Source organism: Felis catus, chromosome D3 (genome assembly GCF_018350175.1).
Source record: "Felis catus isolate Fca126 chromosome D3, F.catus_Fca126_mat1.0, whole genome shotgun sequence".
NCBI lineage: Eukaryota > Metazoa > Chordata > Mammalia > Carnivora > Felidae > Felis > Felis catus.
In genome coordinates this window covers 68,553,786-68,566,164 of record NC_058379.1, presented here as the reverse complement: position 1 = coordinate 68,566,164, position 12,379 = coordinate 68,553,786, and the positions used below count along the sequence as shown (strand labels likewise).

Below are 12,379 nucleotides of genomic sequence, written 5' to 3'. Positions count from 1 at the left end.
GTGCACGTCGGCTCAGCGGTGGGCATGCAGGAGTAAGGGAGGTCTAAGCAGAGAGAGAGGGTTCAAGGGGGAGAACCAGGCCTCACCTCAGGAATAGCAGCTGTGTGGTTCATCTGGATAAAGCAAATGGCGATGTAAAGGTGTCTCCTCAGACGCCCCCAGCCCTCCAGTGGCCCAGAAAGCTCAGACTCAGAGACTGCTTGCTGGAAAGGCAGTGGGATTATTCCAGAAGGGTGGCTTTTGGAATCCCCACGGATAGCTTCGTGAGACAGATTCCTGATTTTCCCAACTTTCTGGCCCTTACACCTTATCTGGGCAGTGGCACGGGAGCCAGGGTGGCGGGCTGGTGGCTCTCATTCAGCCCTATGACTTTGGGTAAAGCTTGTAGCCTTCCTGAGACACTTTTCTCATCTGTGAACATGGGGAAAGATTCCTGCCCTGGAACCCGGCTCTTGGCATTCACTCACAAGGTGCTCAGGAGTGAAGAAGCTCATCATACACCAGGGAGCACTGGGGCCTAATACTGAGGGCTCCGTCTTTCCCCTGCGAGCATTTCCCGAGCACCTACTACGTCCAAGTCATGAGGCCAGGAGCTGGGGACCAATGCTAACTCAGCCAGGACTTCTGCTCTTGAGCAGCTTACATTTAGAACTGGTTACAACCCCAAGAATCAGTGTTAGCTCCTCTCCTCCCTCCCCCCTGTAAAAGATGGGAGTTAGGAACTCGAGGCTCCAAGTGGAGAGGAACAAGTTTCATTTTTCCCAAAACCTTGAGATAACCAGGAGAGAAGGAGGTTCTCCCTGATGAGTGGAGTTAGAGGGATGGCCCAGTGCCAGTGCTGGCCCCCAGCCAGCAACCGTGGGACCAAGACAGGGGGCAGAGTTTGAGAGAAACGGGGCAGGAATAGGGTGTATGTGTCACTCAAACCCTGAAGACGCATATTATGTTCTGACTTACTGATAGAGCAGCCAGACCGGGGAGTCTTGAGTGTATCTTCTGGGCCTAAACCCACAGTTGAAGCCACTCCCAGAGACCCCGCAGAAGCCCTGTGCAGCCCCCAGGCACGACTCAGTGGAGCTTCCGTGTTTCAAAAGCTCCAAACGCAGTGCTTACTGGTGACCTCGCCTGAAACACAAGGGTTTATCTGCTCCCTAGCTTGAGGCCAGCTTTTTAAAAGACAATCTTATAGAAGGTGCTGGTGGAGAGCAATTTATTTTGAAATCTGGTCTGATGCCAGATTCCGAGTTGGCATTTTTTCACAACAGCCCCGCTGTGTTTACGACTTGAGTTGGGATGAGTTGTTTTTTTTTTTTTTTTTTTTTTTTTTTCAAAAAAGGTATCGCATCCTTCTGTTAGATGTGTTGTTGGCAACGGTTGCTAGGGAGAGCTGGGGTCAATTACAGACACACTGATGCCTGCTCTAATAATACTTCGCTCCGCATAGCTCAGATGCAGACACCTCTTGGCTAAACAGGGCACACACATTTCAACAGAGGAGGGCTTGAACTTGTACTACCCAGGCATATCTCGGAGAAGGAGCACTCCCTGAGCCCAAGTGGAAGGCTTGGGGTGGTGACAGGGCAGTGCCGGGTGGAGGGGGCTCAGGCCTCCAATTCCTCTCATTCCAAAGGTCCCATAAAAGAGGCATGCTCATTCTTCCCTGGGTGAAGCTGGAGCCTCCCCTGCCACCCCTCTGCCCTATTATCATTCCACTATTCCCTGGTGACGGTCAAGGCGAGTTTTGGTGACTTCCATAACCCAGGGGTCCTGGGCAACCCATATTCTCCCGGAAGTCAGAAAGCATCCGCGCACACACTCTAGTGGGTGTGGAACCCCACAAACACGAAGTCAGGGGCTGGGTGGGAGAGGGGGAGTGAGGCGGGCTGGGCAATGAAACAAATCGACTTCCCAGCTTTTACTGGGTGGCCCGGCCTCTGGCCCACTCCCGACAACGTGGGCTGAGAGTGAGGTCCTTCTTCTGGAACATACGATCACTGCCCTGACAAACATCGGAGGCCAAGAAAAAGAAAAAGGACGTGGGGAGACAATCTGAGGACAGAGAGAAGTAGGGCCAGTGGCGAGGAGAGGCAGCTCTGGGCTCCCACCGGGATGACTTGGTTAGTGTGGAGGTGCTCCAGGAGGAACCCCAGAATGGGGGAGAGGAGTATAAGAAAGGGCCCCCGGGGTGATCCAGAACAGCTTCCTCACTGCCCGGAGGGGAACCCCGAGGCCAGGCGAGGTGAAGGGACTGTCTCAGCTGCCCCGTCTCCTGCTTTGGTGTTCTCCCACCAGCTCGGGCTCCGCGTCTTTCCACATTACTCAGCAAAGAGTCCAGTACCTGGTACAAATTTCTCGACTGGCTCACGGGATGACAGGCAGGGCCAGCTGGTTCGTGAGTGACAACAGTGGCACAGTCAGGGCATCTCTGAAGCGTCTTCCTGACAGCGGTGCTCGGCCAGCTACCCAGCAGAATCACGGGGGGCGTTCTTTCAAAAGGAAGGCCAGCCTGTCCCTGGAGGATGGAATTCGCCCGGTCTGGGGTAGGACGCCTGCAACAGTGTATCTTACAAGCTCCTCTCCATACTATTCTCAGGGGCAGCTGGGCCGAGAACCACTGGCCTAACGAAGAAACTCACCATTGCCAGGCCAGATTCCCACACTGCACGATCACACCGATAAAAGACTGTGCCCCCGTTGGCCTATTTGTGACACTGAGCCATCGCCCACAAACCATCAGTCATCCGACACAATGCCTTGCTACTCAGAGTGTGAGGTCTCTGGGCCACCAGCACCCAGGAACGTGTTGGACCTGCAAACTCTCGGGCTGCACTCAGAGCTACCAAACCAGAATCTCCATTTAAATGAAATCCCGTGTGACTCAAGAGCACGTTCGAGTTTGAGAAGCGCTGCTCTGATGAGAGGCACTGATCTGACGCATTTAAGAAATGTCTGTTATTATAATAAGTAGAATTTTGTTTACAAGAACGCTAGGGAAAGGACCACGTTGAAGGCAAAAGGACTCGGTTTTGAATGTAAAAATTGGGGACCATTTCTGGGCTGTGGGACTGGTGACCGGGGGTCTACTGAAACCCTAGGGTCCCTGGCATCATCATGGCTCACGAGGGCAGTGTTCTGGGTTCCTGGAGCTGACGATGCTGAGTCTGGCTGGGAAGGGTGAAAGGTCCTTTGACCTCCGCCTGGCCCCAGTTACGCTCCATGGGGTCTGCGCCCCGGCTTGGGGGGCAGCTCTCCCACCTCTGCCACAGCACCCTCTACGTCAGAGCCCGCCCCTCCCCCTATGCCGCCAGCTCCCGCTGCTGAAACCTGGGGCAGCAAAACGGAGCACACCCAAAGCCAATGCCGAGAGCTGAGTTCACAGGGTGCTTCACACCCTTGGCACATTGCGGCCAGCCTCACTAAGCCGGGCCTCTGACGTGGAGGAAGCCGCCTAACTGACCACAGCGGGGGACGGGGTGGGGCATCTCAGAGGCCACGGAAGGGGGCTGGCTGGAGACCCGGTGAGCTGTAAGAGGATGGAGTGGAGAGTGAACCACAGAGGGAGAGAGGGAAGGGGAGAGCTCTGGGGGCCGGGCTGGGGCTGTCTGCCAGGTTTGCCAGAAAATGAAGGCAAGTAAAAAAAGACACCCCTGTGGGCCTTGAGAAGGAAAGTGGGGTTTGATGACCCATGCCTACTTCCCTCTTTTCTTGTACCTTGTGAGTCTGGGGTGATGAATGGCCATGAATCAATCATGCTGCCTGGAAAGCTGACTTCAATCTGTCCCCTCCTCAGCGGCTGGGAGAAGCAGCAGGGCCCGAGGAGGCCCAATCAGACCCATGGGGGCTGGTTTCCTCTGGGCCTCGCAGTCAGGGAGTTGATCCGTCAGGAGCTCGGGGCAGCCGCACACGCGCACATCCAGTCTGCCCTCCGTGGGAGCCTGAAGGGCCTTGAAAGTGAGCGTCTGGCTCAAGCCCTTCGAGGGGTTCTCTCCTTAGCTTACGCAAAAGCTGGGGCTGCGGGTGGTGAAGACGGGGTGAGTGGGGGCCAACGGGGGACATTTAGGTTTCTAAATACCTAATCCACAAGTGCTCTACCCAGGCAAGTGGCAGATGTGTCTCTGCTCCAGGGACAAGATGGCATCAGTAGGGCCGTCTCCCAAAGCACATGACGTACCTGTCCTTGAGGCACACTAGGGGGTGGGCAGGTTTCTGAGGACTAGGGGCACCCGGGACTGTTTCCTGCAGTGGAAGGGCCCAGGGAAAGTGAGGGAGGAGGAGGCTTGCGTGGGGCCCCTCGTGCCCCTCCTCGAGGCCCCCGCCTCATCGCCGGCAGCGCAAAACCGTAAGGTCCCCTGATGGGCGTCAAGCAGCCAAGTCACGCACGTCCCAGCGGGAGCCGCAGAGGTCCAGTTCCAGCTGATGGCCCCTGAATCAGGTCGGAAAGCCCTGTTTCCCGGCTTTCAGGTTAGTGTTCTTGCCCTGAGCTCGTGTTTGCCAAACCAGGCCTCTCGGCATACTAATTCCAGAAGAAGTTATTAGCTGGGGGATGCAAAGGAGACTCTGTTGAGTTCAGTGCGGCCAAACAGGTTCCCTTCCTGCTGTGCTGAGCCAGCCCACTTTGTGGCTGACGGAGAGGCGGGCGTGCCACGGAGCCCCTTCTGTGGTTGAGCATTTCCCAGGATTGATGCCCTGCCGGACACCGTGGGCAAGGCTGCTCTAACCACAGGTCATTGGAAGAAATGCCTGACCCGGGCAGGATCCTGGGCGGCCCCTGCGGCCAGCTGCCCTTCCCAGCTGGGTGCGTCTCGTCCGCACGCCCTGTATGTCTGTCCGCCACTGGTTCTGGCTAGGTTACTTGGAGCTGGCAGCCGTTGTCTAGAAGTCTTGTCCTATCCTGGCCCTTCTCGGAAAAAGATCTAAATCCAAGGCGAACGGCCGATCCCGGCCCTGACTCCCCCATGCTTGGCAGGACGTGGCAGACAGGCCGCTCCCGGCCGTCACCCTCCACACTCTCCCAGGACATTCCGGCCCGTGAGGAACATGCCCGATGTGCAAATCCCTCAGGTAATGCGGGAATTCGTCACCAGGGGAGCGTGGGCGATCCAGGAATGGGAACCTGATCGGGGCCCGGAGCTGGAAAGAAGCAGGCCAGGCTGGCCAGCGAGGGCTCGGGTTGCAGTGAGCAGGCTCTCCCCAGGAAGAGGGGAGGAGGGCGGGGATGGAGCCCTGCGGGCAGCATGTGGGGGGGAGGGGGCTCCCTCCTCCCTGTTTTTTAGGAGGAGACCTTAGACTTCGAACCAGGTGGTTGAGACCAAGGCGACCACATGCCTTGGTTTACGCCTGGTGTCTGGGCGTAATTACAAACAGAGCCCTCGCGACTCTCAGGACGGTTGTAGTTTGGATGACTTGTCACACGGTCGCCCTTGTTCAGACAGACCCGCAGGTGGTCTCTGCCCGCTCTGCACCCCTGCTTTCCGAACCGCCAGGCTCTAGTCTCACCTCACCTGGGCTGGAAACTCAATTCACATCTCAACTAGCCTAAGGTACAAAGTCACACTACAGAAGACTTTTCTCCAGCCAAGAGGCCCCAGCCATGGTGGCCATGCCGGGCCACCAGCTACCTCTCCTCTGATGCCACCAGTTTACCTGCTAGCACCCGTGACAGAAGGGCAGGGATCGGCCCCTGGCTCGTGGGACGGAACGGCGCTGGCCTTAGTCTGCGCACCCACACCCATACCGACACTACACGCTCACGGTCACGAAACCAGCACTGGATGCGGCGAACCCATGGAGGAAGAAGCGAAAAGGGAGGGAGGAGGGATTTTGAGCCGGAAGGCACCGAGGAACAAGACAGTCTTAGGTGGCCACACTTCCCTTTTGCCCTAAGAGTGGTTTCAGGAAGCCCAGTGTATCGGCAAGAAGATCACACCTCTCCCGCTCAAAGCCTTTGCACCTTCTGCTCAGCTCCAGCCACTCCACCTCCAGGGCCTGGGGGTGGTGGTCCGGGGCGGGAGGAGGAAAGGTGAAGTCTACACCCGGTTCACGTCTGCTCGGACCCGGAGAGGTCAAAGCACAGACACTGGTGAAGAGCAAGGATCAGCTCTCTTATCGTGGAAATAGAAAGAGGGAAAGGCTGGTTAAACACGAAACACCTATAAAATTATATTGGTCCATTGTAACCATGGATCACTCACACAAACACACGCAAATCCGGCCACTCATCCCGTGCCCCTCAAGTGCCTTTTTATTTTCTATAATTAATCGGGCAAGGGTGGAACTTGGGAAAAGTTCAACTGTGGTCAGAATCTGCAGCCTTCTCTCTAGTAATAACCCACTGGCGGGCGCGGCGGGGCGGGGGAGGGGAGGCTCAGCTGTCGGTGTCCGGTTACCTGAAGCATGTTGAGGAGCAGGCTCCGGAACTTGGTCCCCTCCACCATGAAGAGTGCCATCTTGTCGCAGAGCTTTGCGGCCGTAAAGGCGAAGCTGCGGTCGGACACGGCCTTCTGGTAGATGGTCCGGACGATCTCTCCCAGCATCTCCTCGGAGTTGGTCGAGTTCTGGGCCTCCTCCATGAAGGTGGTGAGCTTGGCATCCACGTCACTGCTGTTGTTCCGCATGCTGTTGAGGATCTCAATCAACTTGTCCATCTTGTTCTGCTGAGGGTTGGTGGTCTCCACGGCCACTTCGTCCTGGGGGCATGGGAGACAAACTGAGTCGTGCCTCAGTGGAGCCGAGGATACCACTGGGGGTGGCCAGTGGAGGGAGGCCTGCTGCCCCCAGCAAGGACCCAGCCCTACCTTCATGAACCTGAGGTCTGGTCCCTCTGGGAATGCTGACCTCCACCTAGGACCCCCAACCACCAAGGCCCTCTGCTGGCCTTTTTCTTGGCTCTTAGGGGCTGATCTTCCTTGCAAGTTCTAGCTCTTACCCAGGATTCCCACATATATTGGTTCTGTTTGCGTACGTGCCCATCGAAGGTCTCAAGCTAGGAATGACCCAATGGGGCTTGTAAAAGATGAAATAAGGTAACAAAACAAAAAACTGGGTCAAAGAGAAAACGAGGGCAGGAAGGAGGAAAGTATTCAAAATGTCTGCTATATTGGTAAAAGGAGGAAAGTATTCAAAATGTCTGCTATATTGGTAAAAGGTGCCCACGGAATGGCCGCCTTGCTTTCCAGGCTCCCAGATCCGGATAAACATGGCCCTGGTTTTATGTCCTGTGGAGACTGTGCTGGCCTTCTGTAACAAACGCTATACCCCAGGGAGCCCTCCAGTGTGCCACTAAATGGATGGGCACTTCTAGGAAGGAAATTTCAGACAGCTAACTCTACACCTTTAAGAAGGTTCACTGCACGTACACCAGGCTTGGACAGATCTGATAGTCTCAAAAGTATTTATTCAAATACAATGGATGGGTGGCCAAGAATGTGACTGCCCTACCTACTGGGATGGGAGATCAGGGAAGAAGGGCAGGGTCAGGGACAGAAAGTGGGGTCCCGCGCTTGCCCTCCTATTCCCAACCAGGAGAGCTCTAGGCCGGGAGGCACAGACCAGAGTTCTCGAACCTGCTTTCTGCCTCTAGCTGTACGGCTGTGGGCAGTGGTTTCACCCTCTGGGCCTCAGTCTACTTCCTGGGAAGATGCGGCGGCTGGATGATGTCGAGCTTCCCCTGAGCCCTACTTATGGCCTTAGCCAATGTCCTCCTGCTCTGGGAATCCGGGAGGCCTCACCTAAGGGGAGTGCTCGAAACCCGTGTATGGGTGCTATGGACCTATCTTACCCGTTCTAATCCCTTCCTTATCCACCGCACTGCCCCACCATCTGGGCCCCCGGGCAGTATATAAAGTAAGAACCACCCAGGAGGTCTTTGTGCATGCCGTGGCCTGTCTGCAAGGTATGCGGTGTTGGTCTCATTTTACAGATGAGTCAACTGGGGCTCGGAGAGGTTAGGGGACTTGTCCAAGGTCACCCAGCCAGTCAAAGGCAGAGTGAGGAGCAGCAGGTGGTTTGCTGGGCCCTAAAGCACCAGCTACATTTAGTAGGACTGGAGGGAACTTAGTGAGTAATCCCCCCTCTGTGGCCAGGCTTGGAGGAATGTGTCTCGGCGGGTCTTTAGGAGGACCCAGCACTGTCACCACGCTGGTCACTACATGCCACCGGCCTGGTCTCCAGGCTCCCACCTCTGAGAAGGAAGGAAATGAGGGAGGCTCTCCCTCTGGACCTCACAGCTGCTTCCCCCACCGGGGGCAGCGGGGCGGGAGCTCAGGGCTGTGGAGGATACAGGTGCCGCTTCAGGCATTGGCTGGGGAAGGGGTCTGACCTGCCTTGTCCTGCCCGAGTGTGGAGCTGGGCTTGGCCTTTCGGGGAAAAGGGGGAGGAAAGAAAGCAGCAGTGAGAGGCCAGAGAGAAGCCCAGAGCTTCGAGCTCCGCAGAAGCCCCACAATGAGGACTCTGTGGGGAGGGCTGGGGGCCAGCCGGCCTTTCTCGGGAGCAGTTCCTCTCCAAGGTGACCTTTCCTGCATCCCTGGCAGGGAAGGGGGGCCAGGGTGAGCACAGTGGACACGATGCTGCCGTTGACACAGCCTTATCCCTTTGCTAGAGGCTCAGGGACACGTCCCCTTGAATCAGCGAACCGGGCTCTGGGGGCCACGGTCAGGATACGGTGAAGAAAGAGAGGCTGGTGGGGGTGGGGGCAACAGTTACGAAGGCCCTTCCTCTCAGGGCTGGTGTCGGAGCACAGTCGGCACCCGTATGAGGCTGGGGTTGAGGGCCTCCTTCAGTTTTGTCCCTTAGACGCCTCCTGGGCCGCTGGCGGATCAAGGAGGAGAATGGCAAAATCGAGACCCGCTCGCACTCTGCCCAACTCACCTTTGCTCTCGTCCCTGGTGGGGACCACAGCTGGCTGGCGCTTACCTTGGGGGGAAGCATCCGTCCTTACCGTACAAGCTCCCAGTCTTTCCCAAATGCCCTTTAGCACTGTCAGGGCAGTGTTGGACCCCAGAAAATGCTGGAGGCAAGAACCAAGCCTTCCCTGCACGCTTCCCATCCCCCTCAGGTACATGCTTCTTCCTCCCCTTCCCTCCCAGGCTGCGGGCTGGTGCCCAATGCCCACCTCGGCCTCTTGGGGGACCAGAAGGTGAGGAGCCGGAATGTGCCGGAGGGGGTTCACGTACCGGCCAGTCCTCCGGTGGCCAGCAGTCCCCGAGGCAGTGGTGGCCGCCTCAAACCCGAGCCCGCCTACCAAAGTGCCTACCTCACGATGTCTTCCCTGGTACAAGAGAACAACGAAAATTCATTTACCGGTACCTTTTCTTTCAGCCTTCGCCGCAGCCTGTCTTTGGAAGACTGGAGCAGGGTAATTTTGGGCCGCTCCCCGATGCGCTCGGGAATAATACTGTCTTTACGCTTTGTCTCGGCCTCTGGACCCCCCGGCTGCGGTGGGGGCAGCCTCTCGGAAGCCACTGAGGCTGGGGCATCAGGGCTGCGGGGGGGCTCGAGGCCGCCGTGCCCGGTGTCCCCCAGGGCATCCTCAAGTTTGGGGCTCTCCACGGTCACGGTCTCTTTGGCATTGCGGTGGGCGCCTGCCTCCCCCTTGTCGCCTGGCGGGTGCTTCATGTTGCTGTGGTGCCAGCGCCGGTTCTGGCTGTAGCCGTGATGAGTGGGCCTCCCTGAGGGGTGAGGCACCGAGCCCCCCTGGTAGGATTTCTGGTGGTCCCTGTTGTGTTTGGCACTGACCGGCTGGTGGTCACCATGCTGTTGGGGCTTGTTCCCTCCCGGAGGCCTCTGCTGCCGTCTGCAAACCGAAGAGGAAAGACAGAGAGGGTCACTGGGAGGATTGTTCAGGGTCCCTGTGTCCAAACGCTGGGCGAGCAGTTCACGGAGCTGTTCATGCATTCGTTCTGTCTACCCCCTTACTGGACACCTCCTCTGTGCCCGACTCCGCGGCAGGGCCTGTGGACACAGCACAGCACGAGACAGACGGGGGGCCTGCGATTACAGAGGGGTCAAGTCAGTCCCTGAGTTCGAGTCGTATTTTCTGCCCTTGTGAGAATACACATCAGCACACGCGTGGGGAGCCAAAGTCACACGATGTGTCAGAGCAGATCGTGAATCCTCCTGACTCTGACCCCAGCCACCCAGCTTGTACTCTTGATGCACCTGTTACCATTTTGGGACTCCTCCCAATGCAGTCTACGCACGTTCCGGAGAAGATACATACATAGACCTGTATCTGGTGACAGCTATCCTGTGAATCAATTTTTACCATCATGGCTCTTGTGAAGTTGTATCATTTGTTCAACAACTTTGTGTGCGTGTGTGTGTGTGTGTGGGAGGGGGGGTACATTGACATTTTCACCCCCAAGCCCACAAACAAAATATGCAATAAGAAACTGTTATGCACTCAATGGTGTGTCCCCACCCCTTCAATTCACATGTTGAATACTCAATCCCTAGTACCCAAGAATGTGACTGTATTTAAAGATACGGGCCTTTAAAGAGGGGATTGAGTTAATCCGTTAGGCGGTTAGGGTGGGCCTCAATCCAATGGGACTGGTGTCCTTATAATAAGAGGAAATCTAGACACGTAGAGAGACACCAGGGATGTAGACACAGAAGAAAGACCGTGTGAAGATACAGCCAGACAGACATCTGCAAGAGGAGAGGCCCCAGAAGAAACAAACCAAGAAGACACCTCAGTCTTGGACTTCCAGATTCTAGGGCTCTCAGAAAAAAAGATTCTGTTGTTGAGCTGCCCCGTCTGTGGTATTTTGTCACGGGGGCCGGAGCTGACTAACCCACAAGCGACATTTGACTCACCGATTTACCGGACACACTATTTTCGAAGCCAGAGAACATGACAATGGAACAAATCTGAGGTGTGCACAGGAGATGAACCCCAAACATTTTGATCCATCTCTGGAAGCACTCTTGCGCTCACCCCCCAGTGTTTTCCACGCCCTGACTTTATGGGATGCGCAGCTGGAGAACTGCGACCTGTCCCTTTGGTGGGGACAGCGGACCTTCATGGCACTGAATTTTATGAACCCAAAAAAGGCATTGATTTACTTTGAAACTATTATTACTTATATAAACTCAGTTTCAATGTTCACTTGACAATTTCGTATCCGTGAAAATCTGGAGGCATCTTGGACTGAGGTTAAACATATCATTTTTCCATTAAAATTAATGAAAACAACTTTTTTTCCATTGAAAACCTTTCCCTTCCTGGCAGGGTTTTCAAGGGGAATTAAAGTTATTAAGTGGGAGACAGGTGTATAGTGTTTTGTTTCCACACAAATGGTAAAGACAACACATCGCATGTTAGAAGTAGAAATTAGGGTGTTTCTTGGGGGGAGGGGAAGTTTGATGATCTGTTACAAGAGCCCCTAGTACATGTAAATTGCTGCACCTTGTTAATTCCACTTGGTGGCAATTTATCGAAAGGAAATACTCAAAAGCCTTGCACAGGGATGTAGGCACAATTTGTGCATCGTGGCAGTGTTTAACAGTGAGAAACAATGTGGAATGTTAAGAACCTGGTGTTAAGACTTCACTCAGGTTGATGGAAGAATGCATGCGTTGTCCTATGTGTAGCATGGTGCTACTTTTTAAGGCAAATATTTGTATGCATAGAAAAATCTGGAAGGAAAGGCGCCTGGGTGGCTCAGGCAGTTAAGTGTCCAACTCTTGATTTTGGCTCAGGTCATGATCTCACAGTTCTGCATGGGGTCAATCCCCGCATTGGGCTCTGAGTTGGCACCACGGAGCCTGCTTGGGATTCTCTCCTTCTCTCTCTCTGTCCCACCCCTGCGCTCTCTTTCTCCCTCTCGCACACTCTCCCTCTCTCAAAATAAATACATTTTTAAAAACTTAAAAAAAAAAAAACCACAGAAAAATCAGGAAGGAAACACATCAAAATGCTAACAGTGGTTAACTCTGGGGGATGGGATGAGGATTTTTCTTTTTTACTTGTGTTTTCTAAAAGAACATGAATTTATTTTTCTAAACTTTTTACTGTGAGATAATTACAGATTCGCGTGCACTGGTAAGAAATAATACAGAGAGATCTTTTGCATCTTCTACCCAGTTTCCTCCCATGGTAACATCTTGCAGAACTCCGGTACAAGATCACAATCAGGATTTTGACATTGATACAGTCAAGATACAGAACATTCCCATCACTGCAAGGATGCCTTCCTGTTGCCCTTTTATAGCCACACCTACTTCCCTTTCACCACCTCCTCTTGAGCCCCCAGCAGTAAGTAATCTAGTCTTCATGTCTACAATTTGTCATCTCAAAGATGTTATATAAATGGAATCATTTACAATCTGTTACAAGAGCCTCTAGTACATGTAAATTGCTGCACCTTGTTAATTCCAC

The 12,379-nt window shown here is 54.7% G+C and overlaps 1 protein-coding gene across 12 annotated transcripts in view; it reads right to left on the bottom strand.

The window, feature by feature from the left end:
- CTIF (cap binding complex dependent translation initiation factor) overlaps positions 1 to 12,379 on the bottom strand; it is a 297,353-nt gene that overhangs the window by 83,011 nt on the left and 201,963 nt on the right. For 5 of the 12 annotated variants that reach the window (XM_019815242.3, XM_045042243.1, XM_019815246.3 and 2 more), the window contains 2 exons: positions 9,298 to 9,790; positions 6,387 to 6,686 (listed from right to left, as the gene is read on the bottom strand). In XM_019815242.3, the coding sequence (XP_019670801.1) occupies positions 6,387 to 6,686; positions 9,298 to 9,790 (793 nt within the window). Of the gene's footprint in view, positions 1 to 1,319; positions 2,513 to 6,386; positions 6,687 to 9,297; positions 9,791 to 12,379 lie in introns of those variants that run through there. The other 7 variants (XM_045042237.1, XM_045042242.1, XM_045042244.1 and 4 more) reach the window with 6 other exon arrangements.